This window comes from Hyla sarda, chromosome 10, assembly GCF_029499605.1.
Source record: "Hyla sarda isolate aHylSar1 chromosome 10, aHylSar1.hap1, whole genome shotgun sequence".
Taxonomy (NCBI): Eukaryota; Metazoa; Chordata; class Amphibia; order Anura; family Hylidae; genus Hyla; species Hyla sarda.
In genome coordinates, this window is record NC_079198.1 from 12,513,846 (window position 1) to 12,536,776 (window position 22,931).

At 44.9% G+C, this 22,931-nt stretch overlaps 2 protein-coding genes across 3 annotated transcripts in view; one reads left to right on the forward strand and one right to left on the reverse strand.

Annotated features, from left to right (window-relative positions):
- On the reverse strand, window positions 1-7,511 carry LOC130293829 (zinc finger protein 721-like). The gene is made up of 3 exons (XM_056542974.1): window positions 7,333-7,511; window positions 5,025-5,143; window positions 1-2,496 (listed from the first exon to the last, which is right to left on the reverse strand). Exons 2-3 carry the CDS (start codon window positions 5,112-5,114, stop codon window positions 178-180), a joined length of 2,409 nt encoding a protein of 802 aa, XP_056398949.1. The 5' UTR covers window positions 5,115-5,143; window positions 7,333-7,511; the 3' UTR covers window positions 1-177.
- Window positions 7,383-22,931, forward strand: part of SMG9 (SMG9 nonsense mediated mRNA decay factor) — a 22,626-nt gene continuing 7,077 nt past the window's right edge. Inside the window, exons 1-9 of one of the 2 annotated variants that reach the window (XM_056542976.1) lie at window positions 7,383-7,515; window positions 9,963-10,125; window positions 11,246-11,320; window positions 12,843-13,065; window positions 14,435-14,532; window positions 17,290-17,402; window positions 19,369-19,480; window positions 19,615-19,710; window positions 21,910-21,995. In XM_056542976.1, coding sequence (XP_056398951.1) covers window positions 9,967-10,125; window positions 11,246-11,320; window positions 12,843-13,065; window positions 14,435-14,532; window positions 17,290-17,402; window positions 19,369-19,480; window positions 19,615-19,710; window positions 21,910-21,995 — 962 coding nt within the window. In that variant the 5' untranslated portion in view covers window positions 7,383-7,515; window positions 9,963-9,966. Of the gene's footprint in view, window positions 7,516-9,962; window positions 10,126-11,245; window positions 11,321-12,842; window positions 13,066-14,434; window positions 14,533-17,289; window positions 17,403-19,368; window positions 19,481-19,614; window positions 19,711-21,909; window positions 21,996-22,931 lie in introns of those variants that run through there. The other variant, XM_056542975.1, reaches the window with a different exon arrangement.

The following is a 22,931-nucleotide window of genomic DNA, read 5'->3' on the forward strand; positions in this document are numbered from 1 at the left end:
TATTCAAGTATGGATTTCATTCATGCACAGTCTGCGAGTTTAGGATTTTAATCTGGTTAATGTATAATTCACATTCAAAAATGTCTCAGTCCCTCCATGATATCATAAATTCATTCAGCACATTGTGGTATTAAAGGCACCACACGCACTGGTAGACATATTTGTATATAGGAGTCTCTAGGTGCACACATCTCCTAATCTTTTAGGATGGCTCTTCTGTTTGCGTCTTCCTCGTTCTGCCGTCTTATTTAACAAGGAGTGCCAGAGATACTTTGGCAATTGGGTAAACCGTGCCCCACATTTGCACTGGAACTGGGATACCAGCGGGTGCACCCAGCTGTGGGCTCGAAGTTTCTGGTACCCTCTCAACACCTGTCCACACACGGCACAGATGAAAGCCGTGTCACTCAGGTGCCCCAACTGGTGGCGCAGGTAATGCAACGAACCCAGCACCGATCGTCCACAATCACACCGGTGCTTCTTACACCTGGACCTCAGCACTTTGCTCTTGTATTGATGGCTTTTCAACTTCCAGGACCCGGAAAAGCATGTGCCACAGTCCCGACATCTATATGGTGGCCTCGGTCTTTTTAATTGGCGACCCAGCAGTTTGTAGGGTAAGACCCGAGAAAGCGGAGCAGGTCTCTCATTGGTTTCCTCGGTCGGGGAGGTTAAGGGACCGGTTTGAGTCCTGGTCGTTGTCTCCTCTACGTCCCCTACAGTCTCTGAAACTTCAGAAGCTTTGCTTACTAAGTCTTCATGGACACTTTCCGTCCCCACTTCTAGCTCCCAGACAAATTCTGGTACTGCTGTAGAGGCCCTGCTTTGGCCTGATTCCACTGCCGAATTATCTACGGTCCCTTCTTCTATATAAAAGCTTTGTCGCTCTCCCAAGTTGACATGTTTGACCAGGTTGCTGTAACTTTGAGCTCTATCTTCACTACTGCCCCCTTGAGACGAATTAAGTTGATGCCCAATAGCGTTGGCCTGGGTCGCAGCTTTAACACTAAGCGCAAGCTCTCGCTCTTTTACATGCCAACGACTATGGTTGGCGTAGGCGATCCGCTTAAAAAACACTCTCCCACATTCGGGGCAATTGAAAGTATCAGGGACGGCCTTTGTCCCATCACTATCCTTATGTTGAGCAGATATCGAGGGGACTTGGGCTTCCTGCGTCTTCATCTCTTGACCCTCCACTACTTGGCTTACAGATGGCTCCGACGCAGCATTATTTCTTTTATGATGCCACAGGGTGTGGGTGGAGAACGAACATTGTTTATTAAAGATTCTGCCACATTCCTGGCAGGTAAATGTTGGTCCACTTTTCTTTTTTAACCCTATAGAGGTCATATCGATGTTGGTTAAGAGATGGTCGACATTGTCCGCTGAAATGGACTTATTCACAGAGCAGATCAGATCTCTCTCCTTCATGTGCCATCGCATGTGGCTCCTATAGTAGGCTTGTTTGGTGTACTCTTTCCCGCAAAGTTGGCATTTGAAGATTTCGGTGCCCTCGGGGACCTTGCTTTTTCCAGGAGGTTTCTCCAGGTTTGAGTTAGTCTGATCTGACTGACCAAGAAGGTTTGTGGCTATGGAATTTTCCGGTTTAATAACAATGGTGTTTTGAGGGGCGCTCATATTTTTGTCACCGCAGCAGACATGAAACCCTAAATTGAATTTGTTCCTAAACCTGCGCCCACAGCGTTCACAGGTAAAAGGACGTCTATACCTGAATCCTTGACCGTCAAGGAGTGGTCTGTATATAGGAGTAGGTGTTGCCCGACTTTCCACCGAAATACCGAGTAGAGGCTTCTCGTCTTCCCTCTTGTACAGTCCCTGCAGGTTGTGAAGCTCCTTCTGAGCCTCCGCACACATTTTCTCCAATCTATTCATAGACTCTTCACTTTGTTCACATCTATTATCTGAATCCCCCATATCTGACAGGTTACTAAACACCATATGATCCATGTTAACCTTGGTCAGGGCCTTCTTGATGCACATATGCCTCTCTAGGTTGTACATTCGTCCAAACTGGCGTCCACACTTTTCACATTTATGGCTCCGTATCCATGGCTTTACTGTCCCCGCACACTGGGTCTTTGCATTATAGTAGCTGTACTTTCCCAAAAGCTCCACTTCCTCCTCTTCTTGGGTCAAAATGGTCTCTGAATACAGCTCGGCAGGCTCGGTGGGAGAAGGACTGGTATTCGCGGCTGATATAATTTCCGTATGTGAAATCTCAGTTTCTTCCATGGGACAAGTTTGATCCTGATGTTCACTATTATATAGGTCGTCCCATACCACAGACTCGTCATTATTCTGTATAATGTGAAGCGGCGATCCAGTGTACAGACCTTCAGGGATAGCGGGCGCCTTCATCTCCGATTGGTCTTTAGTTACGGTCTTGACCTCAGATGGGTGGCCCAGGCTTTCATCGCTACTTGACTCATCAATGTAATGAACATGATGCCACGCTGGCAAGTCCTGCTTGTTCTCCTACAGGAAGAATGGAGACACATAGCAGCGGAATCAACAATGGAACATAAGATAGAAATCTGCAATTTAAAAAATTGGGTCATGTTTTCACATCTGATCTACCCAGGTTTTGTTGCATATTCTATGATATCTCACTTTCGATATAATAAACAAATGAAATTATATGTCCAATCTCCCCCATTTCATTTCTATCCCCCGGGAATTATAGGCCTGTTAGTTTAACCTCTGTTGTATGTAAATTGTTTGAGGGTTTTCTAAGAGATGCTATTTTGGAATATCTTGATAAAAATAAATGTATGACCCCATATCACATGGCTTTATGAGGGATCGGTCCTGTCACCTGATCAGCTTATATGAGGAGGTGAGCTCCAGACTGGACCAGGGGCAATCACTGGATGTCGTATATCTGGATTTTTCCAAAGCATTTGATACGGTGCCACATAAAAGGTTGGTGCATAAAATGAGAAGGATTGGGCTGGGGAGAATGTGTGTAAGTGGGTAAGTAACTGGCTCAGTGATAGGAAACAGAGGGTGGTTATTAATCGTATTTATTCTGATTGGGTGATTGTTACTAGTGAGGACCACAGGGGTCAGTCTTGGGTCCTGTTCTATTTAATATATTTATTAATGACCTTGTAGAGGGGTTAAATAGTAAAGTAGCAATCTTTGATGATACTAAACTCTGTAAAGCGGTAAACACAATAGAGGACAGTACACTGTGTATAGTAGATAACACAATAGAGGACATTGCACTGTTACAAATGGATCTGTATATGTTGGAGGTTTGGGCTGAGAAGTGGCAGATGAGGTAACACTGATAAATGTAAGGTAATGCACATGGGGAGGAAATATCCGGGCTGGGATTATTTATTAAATGGGAGAACACTTGGGACGACTGACGTGGAAAAGGACTTAGGAGTCTTAGTTAACAGTAAATTTAGCTGTAGTTACCAGTGTCGGGCAGCTGCTGCCAAGGCAAATAAAATCATGGGGTGCATCAATAGGGGCATAAGGGAGAGGGTTAAAACAGGGAATGGGAGGACTACAGTACCCAGAAAGATTATCAGAATTAGGGTTATTTAGTTTAGAAAAAAGAAGGCTTAGGGGCGACCTACTAACTATGTATAAATATATCAGGGGACAGTACAGAGATCTCTCCCTGATCTATTTATACCCAGGACTGTATCTATAACAAGGGGGCGTCCTCTACGTCTAGAGGAAAGAAGGTTTCTACACCAGCACAGACGGGGGTTCTTTACTGTAAGAGCAGTGAGACTGTGGAATTCTCCCCCGGAGGAGGTGTCATGGTGAACTCGGTAAAAGAATTCAAAAGGGGTCTGGATGCATTTTTGAAGAATAATAACATCGCTGGTTATGTATATTAGATTTATAGGGACAGAACGTTGATCCAGATATTTATTCTGATGCCATATTTGGAGTCGGGAAGGAATTTTTACCTCTAGTATGAGGGTTTTTTTGCCTTCCTCTGGAGCAACTCAGTAGGGACTCATACGGGTTATAGGTTGGACTTGATGGACTCTGGTCTTTTTTCAACCTTATGAAATATGTAACCTTCCTGCTCAGCCAATCACTGTCCTGACACTGCTACAGCCACTGATTGGCTGAGCAGAAGAGGTCCTGGAACCAGCTGCTTTATGGGAGCACAGAGAAGATATCAGGACCTCACGGAGGAGAACGGGATCTGCAACAAACCTTAGCTAGGTGAGCATCAGTTTTTTTTTTTTTTTTTTAGGTTTCTCCCACGCCCCTATTATTACTTAGGACAGTGTTTCCCAACTAGGATGCCTCCAGCTGTTGCAAAACAACATCTCCCAGTATGCCCGGACAGCCTTTGGCAGTTTGTTCCAAATGCTGAGCAGCAGAGTACCCCTTTAAGCCCTATACATAAGTAAATGGAATAACCATCATAATATAAGGTGCTTAATGGGCTATTCCGGTGGAAAACACTCTTTTAAATCAACTGGTGCCAGAAAGTTAAACAGATTTGTAATTTTCCTCTATTAAAAATCCCAATCCTTCCAGTACCTATCAGATGCTGTATGCTCCATAGGAATTTCTTTTCTTTTTGAATTTCCTCTCTGCCTGACCACAGTGCTCTCTGCTGACCCCTCTGTCCGTGTCAGGAACTGTCTAGGGCAGGATAGGTTTGCTATGGGGGATTTGCTCCTACTCTGGACAGTTCCTAAAATGTACAGAGGTGTCAGCAGAGAGCACTGCGGTCAGGCAGAAAGGAAATTCAAAACAAAAATAACTTCCTGTGTATTATACAGCAGCAGACAAGTACTGGAAGGATTAAGATTTTTTAATAGAAGTAATTTACAAATCTGTTTAACTTTCTGGCACCAGTTGATTTAAAAGAAAATATTTTCCATCGGAGTACCCCTTCAAAGCTGCAAAGGATCCAAGATCCGACCTTGGGCAAGAATATTTCTGACCCCATTTAAGGTAAACCAGTAGTCAACCTCAAGAAAATAAAGCATTATGTTCTATAGAACGGCTGTACGAACCACTGTTATTGTAGAGGAGTCCTCCAGGACTACGGAGCCTTCTATAAATTCCACTTCAGCCCCAACTTCGAACCCATGACAGGAATCCATGACCAAGGACCAAATCTGGATAAGATTATCTATAAGAAAATGGCAAAGGCGATAAGGTCACTGGGTATACACATAACATTACTTATCCTGTACTGATCCTGAGTTATATCCTGTATTATACTCCAGAGCTGCACTCACTATTCTGCTGGTGAGGTCACTGTGTACACACATAACATTACTTATCCTGTACTGATCCTGAGTTATATCCTGTATTATACTCCAGAGCTGTACTCACTATTCTGCTGGTGAGGTCACTGTGTACACACATAACATTACTTATCCTGTACTGATCCTGAGTTATATCCTGTATTATACTCCAGAGCTGTACTCACTATTCTGCTGGTGAGGTCACTGTGTACATACATTACATTACTTATTCTGTACTGATCCTGAGTTATATCCTGTATTATACCCCAGAGCTGTACTCACTATTCTGCTGGTGAGGTCACTGTGTATATACATTACTTATCCTGTACTGATCCTGAGTTATATCCTGTATTATACTCCAGAGCTGTACTCACTATTCTGCTGGTGGGGCCACTGTGTACATACATTACATTACTTATCCTGTACTGATCCTGAGTTATATCCTGTATTATACTCCAGAGCTGTACTCACTATTCTGCTGGTGGGGCCACTGTGTACATACATTACATTACTTATCCTGTACTGATCCTGAGTTATATCCGGTATTACACTCCTGAGCTGTACTCACTATTCTGCTGGTGAGGTCACTGTGTACATACATTACATTACTTATCCTGTACTGATCCTGAGTTATATCCTGTATTATACTCCAGAGCTGTACTCACTATTCTGCTGGTGTGATCACTGTGTACATACATTACATTACTTATCCTGTACTGATCCTGAGTTATATCCTGTATTATACCCCAGAGCTGCACTCACTATTCTGCTGGTGAGGTGACTGTGTACATACACTACATTACTTATCCTGTACTGATCCTGAGTTATATCCTGTATTATACTCCAGAGCTGTACTCACTATTCTGCTGGTGAGGTCACTGTACATTACATTACTTATCTTGTACATGTGTCCTCAGTGTATAGGGGCATTCTGCCTACATACAGGGGGTCCACAGGTGATCCTATATACCAGTGGTCTCCAACCTGCGGACCTCCAGATGTTGCAAAACTACAGTTGTAGTTTTGCAACATCTGGAGGTCTGCAGGTTGAAAACCACTGCTATATACCCTATATACAGGTGGCAATCTACCTACAGGAGGGGTCCTACATACAGGGGGTGCTATATACAGGGGGTCCACAGGTGATCTATATACCCTATATACAGGGGATGCTATGTACATGATAAGTAGGTAAGTGTTTGCGTTGTACAAGTTGCACAGATCAAGAGAGGTATATAGTGATGACATGTAGAAATGATGGGGGTAGTAGTGGTGGTGCTGCTGGACTTCCTGTCATTACCCCCATGGATGTCAGGCTGTGTGTACTGTCCCTTTAAATAAGTTAACCCCCCCCCCCCCCCCCCGCAGAGCCCACTGCCAAAACTTTCCACACAAGCTTAGGTGTTTGAAGCTGCTGAAGAACCACAAGTCCCAGTAAACAGCCCCTCCCCTCTTCATTACCTGCACCTGGGGGGGCCCCTGCACAGGGCCCGGGAGTCGGTAAGACCACGTGACGCACCTGTCTGGCCAATGACAGCAAAGTTCTCCCACCTGAAACATTCACCACCACTACCCCCCCCAGAAAAACACGGAAAAGTCAAAGAGAAGACAACCACGTGACCGGGAAGTTATACACAGAGCATGCTGGGAGCTGTAGTCAGGATATCGGCAACAACCTGAGCTGGACTACATTTCCCAGCATGACCTTGGGGCGCAGGAGTAAGGCGGCTGACAAGGGACATAATTCTTCAATGGGCATAAAGAAGCCATTTGTAGGGTGACTGTCCTGTCTGGGCTCCAGCAGGTGTCCGTACAGTATGACAGCCGGAGCGGGTGTGTACTGCAGCCGCTCCCCGCCCCAAAACTCATCCTTCCCGCTAGATTCTTCAGTACGTCAACTAAGCCCCGCCCATCTCTGACAACTCTGGTCACGTGACTGTTACCAGTCTCAGAAAAAAACTGAATATTTTCAACAGTTTGCACAGGTTTTTTTTAAAATATGTTTTGCGATTTTTAACGCGACTTTATCTTAAAAATAATAATAATACTAATAATTATATCAATCACTCACTGCAGTTTGCCCATTCGGCCACTAGATGGTGGTGTTTTCTAGTGTCAGGCGCTTTGGCTCTGTTCCTATGGCGACAGGAGGTTCTTGATAGGAACTTTTTTTTCCCGGAACGTTGTGTACGGGCTGTGTTTCCAGTTTGAGCATTGCCCGATTTTCTGAAGAGCAGCCGAGAGGAGAGGGCCGGTGAGTGGTAACGTGGGGGTCCAGGGTAAATAGCACAGAATGAGCGGGTGGGGAAGGTCTGGGACCATGACAGCTGTGATACCGGGTCGGAGCTGGGCTGGGTGTGTCCTGGAATGCCTTCCCCCCCACTGCAGTGCGGCTGCGTACGACAGGTGCTACTACTGTGGGGGTAATGTGTGGTCTCTACAGTAAGAATTCTGCCTTATTCTGAGATCTTTATAGTATCAGGTCCCGGGGAGCAATTTATTCCTGACAGTGGCCACCAACCAGTGGGGCCAGGACTTTATGAGTGTTCGAGACCCCAAAAATAAGGCAGCACAGCTGCCCCATAACGTGCCCCCCATCACAGTGCCACCCACAGCTCTCTATCACAGTGCTGTCTGCAATTCGCACCATCACATTGCCTTCTGAAGCTCCCCCATCACATTGCCGTCTAAAGCTCCCCCCATCACATTGCCTTCTGAAGCTCCCCCCATCACATTGCCTTCTGAAGCTCCCCCCATCACATTGCCTTCTGAAGCTCCCCCCATCACATTGCCGTCTGAAGCTCCCCGCATCACATTGCCGTCTGAAGCTCCCCCCCATCACATTGCCGTCTAAAGCTCCCCCCATCACATTGTTGTCTAAAGCTCCCCCCATCACATTGCCTTCTGAAGCTCCCCCATCACATTGCCGTCTAAAGCTCCCCCCATCACATTGCCTTCTGAAGCTCCCCCCATCACATTGCCTTCTGAAGCTCCCCCCATCACATTGCCTTCTGAAGCTCCCCCCATCACATTGCCTTCTGAAGCTCCCCCCATCACATTGCCGTCTAAAGCTCCCCCCATCACATTGCCTTCTGAAGCTCCCCCCATCACATTGCCTTCTGAAGCTCCCCCATCACATTGCCGTCTAAAGCTCCCCCCATCACATTGCCTTCTGAAGCTCCCCCCATCACATTGCCTTCTGAAGCTCCCCCCATCACATTGCCTTCTGAAGCTCCCCCCATCACATTGCCGTCTGAAGCTCCCCGCATCACATTGCCGTCTGAAGCTCCCCCCCATCACATTGCCGTCTAAAGCTCCCCCCATCACATTGTTGTCTAAAGCTCCCCCCATCACATTGCCTTCTGAAGCTCCCCCATCACATTGCCGTCTAAAGCTCCCCCCATCACATTGCCTTCTGAAGCTCCCCCCATCACATTGCCTTCTGAAGCTCCCCCCATCACATTGCCTTCTGAAGCTCCCCCCATCACATTGCCGTCTGAAGCTCCCCGCATCACATTGCCGTCTGAAGCTCCCCCCCATCACATTGCCGTCTAAAGCTCCCCCCATCACATTGTTGTCTAAAGCTCCCCCCATCACATTGCCTTCTGAAGCTCCCCCCATCACATTGCCGTCTAAAGCTCCCCCATCACATTGCCTTCTGAAGCTCCCCCCATCACATTGCCGTCTAAAGCTCCCCCCATCACATTGCCTTCTGAAGCTCCCCCCATCACATTGCCTTCTGAAGCTCCCCCCATCACATTGCCGTCTAAAGCTCCCCCCATCACATTGCCTTCTGAAGCTCCCCCCATCACGTTGCCGTCTAAAGCTCCCCCCATCACATTGTCTTCTGAAGCTCCCCGCATCACATTGCCGTCTGAAGCTCCCCCCATCACATTGCCTTCTGAAGCTCCCCCCCATCACATTGCCGTCTGAAGCTCCCCCCATCACGTTGCCTTCTGAAGCTCCCCCATCACGTTGCCTTCTGAAGCTCCCCCTATCACATTGCCTTCTGAAGCTCCCCCCATCACATTGCCTTCTGAAGCTCCCCCTATCACATTGCCTTCTGAAGCTCCCCCATCACGTTGCCTTCTGAAGCTCCCCCATCACGTTGCCTTCTGAAGCTCCCCCTATCACATTGCCTTCTGAAGCTCCCCCCATCACATTGCCTTCTAAAGCTCCCCCCATCACATTGCCTTCTGAAGCTCCCCCCATCACATTGCCGTTTGAAGCTCCCCCCATCACATTGCCTTCTAAAGCTCCCCCCATCACATTGCCTTCTGAAGCTCCCCCCATCACATTGCCGTTTGAAGCTCCCCCCATCACATTGCCTTCTGAAGCTCCCCCCATCACATTGCCTTCTGAAGCTCCCCCCCATCACGTCATTGTATAAAATAGATTTGACCTTCAGGGATCTGGGAAAGCTGAATGCTTGACACCAGAAGACGACTCAAACACTTGTAGTGTTTTTTTTGTTTTGTTTTTTGTATAGAAGTGTTTCCCAACCAGGGTGCCTCCAGCTGTTGCAAAACTACAACTCCCAGCATCCCCGGACAGCCAGCGGCTGTCCGGGCTTGCTGGGAGTTGTAGTTTTGCAACAGCTGGAGGCACCCTGGTTAGGAAACACTGGTATAGAATGTGCTCAGGGCAAGTACTCCCCCTCCCACAGTCGCCTCATATAAAACGTGTTTCTTTTTATTACAGAATCATGTCAGACTCTGGACACAGTCAGCCCAGTATGTACGTCCCTGGGCGCAATAGGAGACGTCGCTGGATGGATCAGGGCCCTGGTGGGAATCTCAACCTCTCCGAGCCCGGCCGAGAGAGAGACCCCATGCTGCGAGGAGACCGGGATCAAGACAGATGGGTGAGTGCACAGAAGGGGCTTCTCTTCTATTTAAAGGGGCACTCCGGTGGAAAACTTTTTTTTTTTTTTAAATCAACTGGTGCCAGAAAGTTAAACAGATTTGTAAATGACTTCTATTAAAAAAATCTTAACTCTTCCAGTACTTATTAGCGGCTGTATACTACAGAGGAAGTTCTTTTCTTTTAGAATTTCCTTTCTGCCTGACCACAGTGCTCTCTGCTGACACCTCTGACCATTTTAGGAACTGTCCAGAGCAGGAGAGGTTTTTCTATGGAGATTTGCTCCTGCTCTGGACAGTTCCTAAAAATGGACAGGGATGTCAGCAGAGAGCACTGTGGTCAGGCAGAAAGGAAATTCAAAAAGAAAAGAACTTCCTGTGGATCATAACAGCAGCTGATAAGTACTGGAAGGATTAAGATTTTTTTTATAGAAATAATTTACAAATCTGTTTAACTTTCTGGCACCAGTTGATTTATAATAAAAAAAAAAAAGTACCCCTTTTAAGGGTGTTTCTCCTTTCATTACACCAATTGGAAACAAGTCCAACCTTTTTAATCGATTAGGATGTGATGTGACAAAAAAAAAAATCAGCAATTTTGGACTTTATTTTTGTTTTTACGTTCACTGTTCTTCATCATGTTAATAGTTTGGACGTATCCACACGCGGCGATACTGATAAATGTTATTGGGGAGGGGACTTAAAGGGGTACTCCGCCCCTAGATAAGATGTCAGATCGCGGGGGTCCCGCTGCTGGGGACCCCCGGGATCTCGGCTGCAGCACCCACCTGTACGGCTTCCGGCAACGCTGGAGGCTTTGGATCCCGATCACAATGGCGGAAGAGCGTGACATCACGACTCCGCCCCATGTGACGTCACGCCCCGCCCCCTCAATGCAAGTCTATGGGAGGGGGCATGGCGGCGTGCATTGATGGGGCGTGACATCATGAGGGGGCGGGGCTACGATGTCACGAGCTGCCGGCTCCAGCGTTGGGAACAGTTTGTTCCAAACGCTGATCTGCGGAGTACCCCTTTAAGCTCTGCTTTGTTATATTTCGTTCATCTTTTTTACTGTTTTGCTGTATAGTATTTTAAAATATTTTTTTCCCCCCTTTTTTTCAGGATGGAAATGATGACACCGCTGGCTACACCATGCAGAAGACCCCCATCATCCTGGCTAAGCCTGCTGCTGAGCGTGTAAGTGGGTGGAGCCTCAGCGATGGTCCGCAGCTTGGCACATTTTTCATGGGGTTTTCGTGTAAAAACTTTATACCCCAGCCCCTTCCAACAGCTGATCATTGGCGCTGTCAGGAAACAGATAGGCCGTCATGTTTAAAGGGGTACTCCGCTGCTCAGCGTTTGGAAGAAAATGTTCCGAATGCTTAGAGCCGGCGCCGGGAGCTCGTGACGTCATAGCCTGGTCCCCATATGACATCACGCCCCGCCCCCTCAATGCAAGTCTATGGGAGGGGGCATGACGGATGTCATGCCCCCTCCCTTAGACTTGCATTGAGGGGGCGGAGCATTACGTCATAAGGGGTGGGTCTATGACATCACAAGCTCCGGCGATGTCTCTAAGCGTTCGGAACATTTTCTTCCAAACGCTGAGCAGCGGAGTACCCCTTTAACCCCTTTGCCAGTTACCAGCATTACTAAGAATGTCATGTCAGCTGTCTCAGAACTCTGTGTTGTGCCATTTTTCTATTAAGACTGAGTATGAGTGCCGATACTTTTGCCGATGCCAATTACCGATACTTTTTTCAATGTCATGTCATTTTTTATTTCTTTAATAGGAAAAAGTTTTTTTTGAAAGGACTTTTTTTTTAATTATAAAATTTTTTATTTTTTTTTCTCGGGAAGGGGTTCATTTACTTTTATTATTGTTTTTTACACTATTACATGCAATCTGTAGATTGCATACTGATCAGTGCTATGCCAGAGCATGGCATTGATCAGTGTTATTGGCGCTCCTTTACTGGCTGGCAGCAGTAAAGGAGCGACGATCAGACACACGGAGCAGGGTAAGGGACCTGCGGCAGTCCTCTCACCGGATTGGGACACCGCGATTACACCGCAGTGATCTCAATCAGCATCCCCGAGCTACCCGGCAGTAAATCTCAGGACTTTTGGACGCCGCGATCATTTTTGATCGTGGGGTTTAAAGGGTTAATGCAGGTCCCGGCTACTGAACGCACTGCAAAGTATGGGAGCGGAGAGTGCAGGCGGCTTACCGCACCTCCGTGATACCTGGGAGTCCCGCCGGCAGGTATCGGGTACATTTGCACGGCTACAAGTACTAGTGCAAATGTCCAGTATCGGTCCCAATACCGGGACATCCCTAATATTATATTTTATATATATATATATATATATATATATATATATATATGTTTAGAATTTTATATATATATAAAAAAATATTTATATATATATATAGTACAGTCCTGCACCAAGGACTGTAAATGCATAAAGAGAGACTACAATGAGCCCCAATCCATATTTACCCTGTCAGTAGGGCATGTCCTTATGCCAGTGTTTCCCAACCAGGGTGCCTCCAGCTGTTGCAAAACTTCAACTCCCAGCATGCCCGGACAGCCAAAGGCTGTCCGGGCATGCTGGGAGTTGTAGTTTTGCAACAGCTGGAGGCACCCTAGTTGGGTAACACTGCCTTAGAAATGGAGCTTTGTGTGAATAATTTCATTTTTCTCCACTGTTTTAGCCAAAGCCGGCGCCTGTGCCACCTGCCCTGGAAAAACCCATTGTTCTTATGAAGGCCAGAGAGGAGGGAAAGCCGACCCCGACAGCAGATGGTGCCAACCTCCCACCTACTGCTGCCACAGCGAAGGTAGAGAAAGAAGGGCAGCGCCCGACACAGCCGGTGTATCAGATACAGAACAGGGGCATGGCGGCTGCAGCAGGGAACGCCAGTGGTAACGTGGATCGTAAGTGCTGATTATTAACTGATCCTGAATTACAACCTGTATTGTACTCATGAGCTGTACTCACTATTCTGCTGGTGAGGTCACTGTGTACATACATTACATTACTTATCCTGTACTGATCCTGAGTTATATCCTGTATTATACTCCAGAGCTGTACTCACTATTCTGCTGGTGAGGTCACTGTGTACATACATTACATTACTTATCCTGTACTGATCCTGAGTTATAGCCTGTATTATACTCCAGAGCTGTACTCACTATTCTGCTGGTGAGGTCACTGTGTACATACATTACATTACTTATCCTGTACTGATCCTGAGTTATATCCTGTATTATACTCCAGAGCTGTACTCACTATTCTGCTGGTGGGGTCACTGTGTACATACATTACATTACTTATCCTGTACTGATCCTGAGTTCTATCCTATATTATACTCCAGAGCTGTACTCACTATTCTGCTGGTGAGGTCACTGTGTACATACATTACATTACTTATCCTGTACTGATCCTGAGTTATATCCTGTATTATACTCCAGAGCTGTACTCACTATTCTGCTGGTGAGGTCACTGTGTACATACATTACATTACTTATCCTGTACTGATCCTGAGTTATAGCCTGTATTATACCCCAGAGCTGCACTCACTATTCTGCTGGTGAGATCACTGTGTACATACATTACATTACTTATCCTGTACTGATCCTGAGTTATATCCTGTATTATACTCCAGAACTGTGCTCACTATTCTGCTGGTGAGATCACTGTGTACATATATTATATTACTTATCCTGTACTGATCCTGAGTTATATCCTGTATTATACTCCAGAGCTGTACTCACTATTCTGCTGGTGGGGTCACTGTGTATATACATTACATTACTTATCCTGTACTGATCCTAAGTTATATCCTGTATTATACTCCAGAGCTGTACTCACTATTCTGCTGGTGAGGTCACTGTGTATATACATTACATTACTTATCCTGTACTGATCCTGAGTTATATCCTGTATTATACTCCAGAGCTGTACTCACTATTCTGCTGGTGGAGTCACTGTGTACATACATTACATTACTTATCCTGTACTGATCCTGAGTTATATCCTGTATTATACTCCAGAGCTGTACTCACTATTCTGCTGGTGAGGTCACTGTGTATATACATTACATTACTTATCCTGTACTGATCCTGAGTTATATCCTGTATTATACTCCAGAGCTGTACTCACTATTCTGCTGGTGAGGTCACTGTGTACATACATTACATTACTTATCCTGTACTGATCCTGAGTTATATCCTGTATTATACTCCAGAGCTGCACTCACTATTCTGCTGGTTGGGTCACTGTACATATATTCCATCCTTACAGCTGTGGTCGGTCAGGCGAAGCTGATGCCCCCTCAGAAGATGAAGCACAGTATTAAGCTGGTGGATGAATACATGAATTGGGGTGACAGCGCTATTGAGGTAGAGACTTCTTGTCATTTATCCTGCAGGGTTTTTTTTTCCAGTTTTTTTGGTTCTCTTGACTCTTCAGCTGGGATAATATACTGGATACATTGTTTTACATTGGAAACGTTATCAAAGCTTTTTAGCTCTTTGTTGATTACCAATCTCGGCCATTAACACTTGATTTTAACCCATTTTAAAGGCATTATCCAGGAATTGAAAAACAGAGGTAATTTTTTTTCAAAGACCACTCCCTGTCTGTCTCCAGGTTGGGTGTTGTTCTGCAGCTCAGTTCCATTGAAGTGAATGGAGCCAAGTTGTAATACCGCACACAACCTGGAGACATGGGAAGCGGTCTTATTTTTTTATTCCTAAATAATCCCTTTAAAGGGATACTCCGCCCCTAGACATCTTATCTCCTATCCAAAGTATAGGGGATGAGATGTCTGATCGCGGGGGTCCCATCGCTCGGGACCCCCACGATCTCCCTGCTGCACCCGGCGTTCGTTTAGAGCATCAGGTTCAGCTCCGGAGGCTCGTTACATCACGGCCACGCCCCCTCAATGCAAGTCTATGGGAGGGGGCGTGACGGCAGTCACGCCCCCTCCCATAGACTTGAATTGAGGGGGCGTGGCCGTGACATCACAAGCCTCCGCATCGCCAGTCATTCGGCACGGAGCGAAGTTCACTCCGTGCACTAGATGTCTGGGGTGCTGTAGCCGAGATCGTGCTGGACCCCAGCGGCAGGACCATGCGGGGAGTTGTAGTTTTTATTTTATTTTTTTTTTTTATTTTTTTCTGGGAGTTGTAGTTTTGCAACAGCTGGAGGCACCCTGGTCGGGAAACATTGGCCTATAGTTATTATTTTATTTTATTTTTTTGCTTGCTTTTCAGCTGTTTACGGCTCAGAATGAGGCTCAATACATAGCATAAAAATAAATAAAATGCCCAAACACATGCACTTATATGTGAGCACTAGAGATGAGCGAACTTACAGTAAATTCGATTCGTCACGAACTTCTCGGCTCGGCGGTTGATGTCTTTTCCTGCATAAATTAGTTCAGCTTTCCGGTGCTCCGGTGGGCTGGAAAAGGTGGATACAGTCCTAGGAGACTCTTTCCTAGGACTGTATCCACCTTTTCCAGCCCACCAGAGCACCAGAAAGCTGAACTAATTTACGCAGGAAAAGTCAGCAACCGCCGAGCTGAGAAGTTTGTGACGAATCGAATTTACTGTAAGTTCCCTCATCTCTAGTGAGCACCCATGTAATGCTGCGTTCACACGGCCGTCTAGACCCCGTCAAAAAGAAAAAAGGGACTTTAAAAAAAAAAAAAACGGAAAATAACATATGCAAATGGATGTTATCGGTTGTTTCCGTTTGGATCTGTTATTGTTCAGTTAATAAACCAAAAATAAAAAAAAATTTTGTTTTTGTTTTGAGTATGCCCAGAAGCAAAAAACGGATTAAAAAAGCGAATTAAAAAAACAGATGCAAACAGATTAAATTAAAAGCTCATCGGTTTTCCATAGACTATAATGTTAAATTCACTGTATACGTTTTTTTCTTCAGTTTTTTTTTTCTTTAAATGAAGAAAAAATACTGCCGTCAAAAAAACGGAATGGGATTTTTTTTAAAACCGTTTTTCATCCGTTTACATCCTGCAAGAACTGAACCGAAACGGGGATAAAAAAAAACAGGGACAGACGGCCATGTGAACGCACCTTAATACAGTGGTCCCTCAAGTTACAATATGAATTGGTTCCGGGACGAGCATTGTATGTTGAAACCATTGTATGTTGCGACCAGAACTCTATGGAAACCTGGTAATTGGTTCTGAAGCCACCAAAATGTCATCCAAAAATAGGAAAAAGTGAGGATTAAAGAAAAATAAGTAGAAAACTAATATAGATAAAGCAAATCCTTATATATAAAAGTAATAAAGATCTGCTGGGAGCTGTAAATCACTGTCTAGGTCAGTGTTTCCCAACCAGGGTGCCTCCAGCTGTTGCAAAACTACAACTCCCAGCATGCCCGGACAGCCGTTGGCTGTCCGGGCATGCTGGGAGTTGTAGTTTTGCAACAGCTGGAGGCACCCTGGTTGGGAAACAGTGGTTTATGTAGGGGACAGGAGCTTCTTCAGGGTCCTATACAGTACACCCAGTGTCCCAAATGGAGCCGCCCTTACCTGGTGTCCAAAGGAGCAGCTAAACCTGGCACAGGTACTGAATAGTACAGAACTTGTAGTTCCTCCCTGTACTGTAGGAGGCGCTACCAGACATCAGTCAGTACATAAGCTTCAGTAATACAGGTAAAGAGTACAGAACATGTAATACCTCCCTGTACTGTAGGGGGCGCTACCAGACACCAGTCGGTGCATACGCTTCAGTAATAGAGGTGATTTACCAGTGAATGCCCATTCTGATTGGTCAGTTCCTCCAGTTGTGACACATTTCACAGATCCGTACTGTCTGTACATTGTATGTTGAGTTTGGTTTCAAGTTACGATGGTCCATAAAAGACCATTGTATGTTGAAACTATTGTGTGTTGAGGCCATTGTAAGTTGAGGGATCACTGTATATGGTTCTTCAAATCCTAATAGGGTGTATTGGGGATTTGTTCTTTGGGGGACATCCCGTGTGATTTAAGTGTTGGATTTCCAGTAGGTGCCAGCATCGGGCCCTCGCTTTGGGGGTCAGACTGTAAAAATAAAATCTAGTTTAGTAGCGTATAAATCCGGTGCTTGTTATACGTTTTTCCTTTTTGTTTATTTCAGTTCCTGCTGGATCAGACTGACGTCCTGGTTGTTGGAATCCTTGGGTTCCAGGGCACCGGCAAGTCCACAATGATGTCTTTACTATCCGCCAACAATCCAGATGATGACCAGAGGTGAGAGCTCCGACATGGTGCGCGCTGTCCTATCATGGAGGGAAATCACAGCTGAAATTTCGCTATAACAGTGTTTCCCAACCGGGAGAATAGGAATACAATGAGCACCTACCTGCACCTACCGGCTATGTTCACACAGTGGAGCTTCGTGCCCTTTGAAAAAGCCATCTAATGGCGAAACGTTAGGAAGGAGGATTCACATTTAGCAATGTTACATAAGTTCATATCAAAATTTATGGAAACAAAAAAAAATTCATTTATGTAAACGTGAATGTACACAGTGCTGTGATTTTAATACACCACTGCCACCTAGTGGCCACTGAGCACAAATTCACAATTTTTTACTTTAAAGAAATAAAAGTTGAAAACCTTTTTTTCTTTTAAATCAACTGGTGGCAGAAAGTTAAACATATTTGTAAATTACTTCTATTAAAAAATCTTATTCCTTCCAGTACTTATTAGCTGCTGAATGCTACAGAGGAAATTCCTTTCTTTTTGGAACACTGATGACATCACGAGCACAGTGCTCTCTGCTGACATCTCTGTCCATTTTAGCAACCATGAATAGCAGCTGTATGCTAAGAGCAGCATGGTGGCTCAGTGGTTAGCACTGCTGCCTTGCAGTGCTGGGGACTTGGGTTCAAATCCCACTAAGGACAACAATAAATAAAGTGTTATTATTATTATTATAATAACGTCAGCAGAGAGAACTGTGCTCGGGATGTCATCAGAGGGCATTCCAAAAAGAAAAGAATTTCCTCTTGTATTCAGCAGCTAATAAGTACAGGAAGGATTAAGATTTTTTTATAGAAATAATTTACTAATCTGTTTAACTTTCTGGCACCAGTTGATTTGGAAAAAAAAAAAAAGTTTTTCACCGGAGTACCCCTTTAAGCTTTATTTAGTGGGAGTCTTTATTCAGGGTTATCCCTGAGGGGAGTAACTTCCCCAAGGAGTTTAGTGATCTATGCATGCACGGTGGAATTTCCGTAATTCCACAGAAATTTTTTTTTCATTGTGGCGGAATTCCGACGGATTTTCTGCTGAAATTCAAGCCCCATTTAGTTCAATGAGATTTTGCCCCCAATACAACACACAGGTCTTAAAATTTTGCAGAATTCACTCCGTCAAAATTTCGCTATGGGATTTGGACAGCGGAATCCCATTGAAGTAAATTTAGGTGGAATTTCCAATGGAATTTTTCCACCGTATTTTGCACAGAAATTCTGCCCTGTAAACATAGCCTAAAACTATAGCCTAAAGAATTCTGCCGGAATCAATGCAGAAATTTTTTTTGTGTGTGTGTTATCCTTTGAATAAGGGAGAAGATGGCGGAGTACCCCTTTAAGGGTCTATTCACACTATTTTGCACAGAAATTCTGCCCTGTAAACATAGCCTAAAACTATAGCCTAAAGAATTCTGCCGGAATCATGGCAGAATTTTTTTTGTGTGTGTGTGTTATCCTTTGAATAAGGGAGAAGATGGCGTAGTACCCCTTTAAGGGTCTATTCACCCGTACAGTATTCTGTGCAGATTTTCTGCTGCTGATTTCAATGTAAACTGAATGACTGAACACAGCTTGAAATCCTGCGCATCAAATCTGCACAGATTACTGTACGTGTGGATAGACCCTTAAAGAGGTACTCCGCCCCTAGACATCTTATCCCCTATCCAAAGGATAAGGTATAAGATGTCGGATCGCGGGTGTCCCACAACTGGGACCCCGGCGATCACTGCGGGGCCACGCCCCTCGTGGAGTCACGCCAGCCCCCTTAATTCAAGTCTATGGGAAGGGGCGTGGCGGCTGCCACGCCCCCACCCATAGACTTGCATTGAGGGGTCGTGGCCGTGATGTCACGACCCCCCCGCTACATGTGTTGGGAACAAAATATTCAGAAAGCTGGGGCGGCGGAGTACCCCTTTAATTAAACGTAAGCCCCTATGTGTCTTCCTCTTGGAGTCCAGGTCGTACGTCTTCAGGATGCAAAGCCAAGAGGTGAGAGAGCGAGCAGGAAACCAGACAAGTGGCATCGATTTCTTCATCAGTCAGGAGAGGATCATCTTCCTTGATACACAGGTAAATGCGAGAATATGGTCAGACCACTGATAATATTAATAATTAATTTATGATGTGTAAAGGGGAGGCAGAAGTGTTATTGGCTCCAAGACCCTTTTTTTTTTTTTCTTCTAAAGTTTCTGTTTCTTTTCCAGCCCATTCTCAGTCCTGCCATACTGGACCACCTGATAAATAATGACCGGAAACTGCCCCCTGAGTACAATCTACCGCACACATATGTGGAGATGCAGGTGAGTGAAGGAACAGCTTCCAACCTGTAGGTGGCAGCACACCGCACAGAATGGTAAATCCAGAGACGGCTGCGTTTTTGCTTTCTACTATGGCTGCAAGTTCAGTCCCAACAACAGATCTGGAGAACTAAGCTATAAGCATTATGGGCCGGCATTTATCATTGTAGGTGTAAGTGAAGCATTTATCATTGTAGGTGTAAGTGAAGCATTTATCCTTGTAGGTGTAAGTGAAGCATTTATCATTGTAGGTGTAAGTGAAGCATTTATCCTTGTAGGTGTAAGTGAAGCATTTATCCTTGTAGGTGTAAGTGAAGCATTTATCCTTGTAGGTGTAAGTGAAGCATTTATCCTTGTAGGTGTAAGTGAAGCATTTATCCTTGTAGGTGTAAGTGAAGCATTTATCCTTGTAGGTGTAAGTGAAGCATTTATCCTTGTAGGTGTAAGTGAAGCATTTATCCTTGTAGGTGTAAGTGAAGCATTTATCCTTGTAGGTGTAAGTGAAGCATTTATCCTTGTAGGTGTAAGTGAAGCATTTATCCTTGTAGGTGTAAGTGAAGCATTTATCCTTGTAGGTGTAAGTGAAGCATTTATCATTGTAGGTGTAAGTGAAGCATTTATCATTGTAGGTGTAAGTGAAGCATTTATCATTGTAGGTGTAAGTGAAGCATTTATCATTGTAGGTGTAAGTGAAGCATTTATCATTGTAGGTGTAAGTGAAGCATTTATCCTTGTAGGTGTAAGTGAAGCATTTATCATTGTAGGTGTAAGTGAAGCATTTATCATTGTAGGTGTAAGTGAAGCATTTTTCTACACCTTTTTTGTGTGTGCTGGTAATGTGTAGGAGAACCAAATGTATTAAAAGGTAGCAGAGCATTTGATAAATTTTGTGCAGGTCACATTTCTCGGTCGCTCTTCATTGGGGGACACAGAGACCATGGGTATATGCTTTTGCCGCTAGGAGGCGCTGACGCTAGGGAAAAAAAAGTCGGCTCCTCCCTGTTAGGATATACCCGCCCACTGGAAGTGAGGTAATCAGTTTTGCTAGTGTCAGTAGGTGTTAGTGTCTTTCCTATGTTTGGCCATAGATAGATAGATAGATTAGATAGATAAAAACTGATTTCACATTGCTTATAAAATAGCAACATATTGTACTGTGCTGCATAGAAATGTTCCCAATTGGCATAAATGATTTCCCTCCATGGAGCTCAGTGTATTTGCTCTATTACTAGGCAGGAGTACTAACCACCAAGCCATGGGATACGTACCTCTTCTCCTGGTATTCTAGGCAACATTTATACAGGCAGTGCCTTACCGAAGCCGGGGGGGTTGGGTGAAGCATTACACTAGGGTTTAAAGGGGTACTCCTCTCGGAACTGTCCAGAGTAGGAACAAATCCCCATAGCAAACCTATCCTGCTCTGGACCGTTCCTGACCTGGACAGAGGTGTAAGCAGAGAGCTCTGTGGTCAGACACAAAAAAAAATCAAAAAGAAAAGAACTTCCTCTGTAGCATACAGCAGCTGATAAGTACTGGAAGGATTAAGATTTTTAAATAGAAGAAATTTACAAATCTGTTTAACTTTCTGGCACCAGTTGATTTAGAAAAAATATTTTCCAGTGGAGTACCCCTTTAACGAAAGCCAAAGACATAATGCTTATGTCAGGCCTCTCCCCCTGAGAACCCGCAGCATTGTGGATCACTTTTACATGCATTAAAGGGGTTATCCATGAAAAAACTTTTTTATATATATCAACTGGCTCCAGAAAGTTAAACAGATACGGTATGTAAATTACTTCTATTAAAAAAATCTTAATCCTTTCAGTACTTATGAGCTGCTGAAGTTGAGTTGTTCTTTTTCTGTCTAAGTTCTCTCTGATGACACGTGTCCAGTTTAGAAGCAAATCCCCATAGCAAACCTCTTCTACTCTGTGCAGTTCCCGAGACAAGCAGAGATGTCAGCAGAGAGCACTGTTGCCAGACAGAAAACAACAACTCAACTTCAGCAGCTGATAATTAATTTTTTTAATAGAAGTAATTTACAAATCTGTTTAACTTTCTGGAGCCAGTTGATATATAAAAAAAAAAGTTTTTTTCCTGGAATACCCCTTTAATATCTGGTGATAATGAAGGGAAATAAAGAACAAACCTAAAGCCGACACGTCCCAATATCTAACTTAACTGTGACTTTATTTATCTCAGTCTTTACAGATCGCTGCCTTCTTGTTCACGGTGTGTCATGTGGTCATCGTGGTCCAGGACTGGTTCACAGACTTTAATTTATACAGGTAAGATGAGGTAACATGAGAATAAGACAGGACATCTGTGAACTAAGGACATCCACATAGTTACAGGAGGTGATCAGCCGATTCCTGCACTGGACGAGAACACCGCGGCCTTAATCCTAATGATCGCTAGGAAGTATGCAGTCTGGATTTAGTATAAAGGGGAAAGCACCCAGCTCCCGGTAAAGAGAAATCCAATAAAACTTAACGTTTATTCGTGCACATTAAAAAAATGGTTGCAAGTGACATGTCACTCATAAAAACAGGAGTGAAACGCTGACGCGTTTCGAGCAGACGCTCTTAGTCATGGATTTAGTATACTGGTGTTTATCATGAGGCCCGGTCACCGCTGCACTCTACTTCCTGGTGCTGGGGTTGGCTTGATGTCTCTTGCCGACCCCAGGACCAGTAAGTAAAGGGGCAGCAGAGACCGAGCATCTTTTAATGGCGGCTGTGGGGGAGGTAGGTACAGGCATTTTTCCTTTTGTCAGGCAGCCTAGGCTTATTTATGGACAAAAACCTTTTCCCGAACAACCCATTATGACCTTATTTTTGAGGGGAAAAAACAAGGACGTGATGTTTACTTCCAAATACCTTCCAAATAGTTTAGCGCAGGAATGAGTCTTATAGGCAAAACATAAGGCCATAGGCCATAGCAGTAGATGGTGACCCCGGGCCGGAGGAGCGGTGATCGGAACACTGTGGGGGCAGTACAGACATACAGCCTGCAGCCATACACTGTATATGTCTGGAAGCTGTATGTCTGTTGGGGGGAGCTGCCTACTATTGTGGGGGAACTGCTGACCTAATGTGGGGGGAGCTGCCTACAAATGTGGGGGGAGCTGCCTACAAATGTGGGGGGAGCTGCCTACAAATGTGGGGGGAGCTGCCTACAAATGTGGGGGGAGCTGCCTACAAATGTGGGGGGAGCTGCCTACA

Excerpts from the sequence above, each read along its gene's own strand:
- LOC130293829 (XM_056542974.1), bottom strand. The coding sequence starts at position 5,114 with ATGGATTCCTGTCATGGGTTCGAAGTTGGGGCTGAAGTGGAATTTATA. Across the intron at positions 2,497-5,024 it reads ACTCCTCTACAATAACAGTG|GAGAACAAGCAGGACTTGCC; the intron begins GTTCGTACAGCC and ends TTCTTCCTGTAG.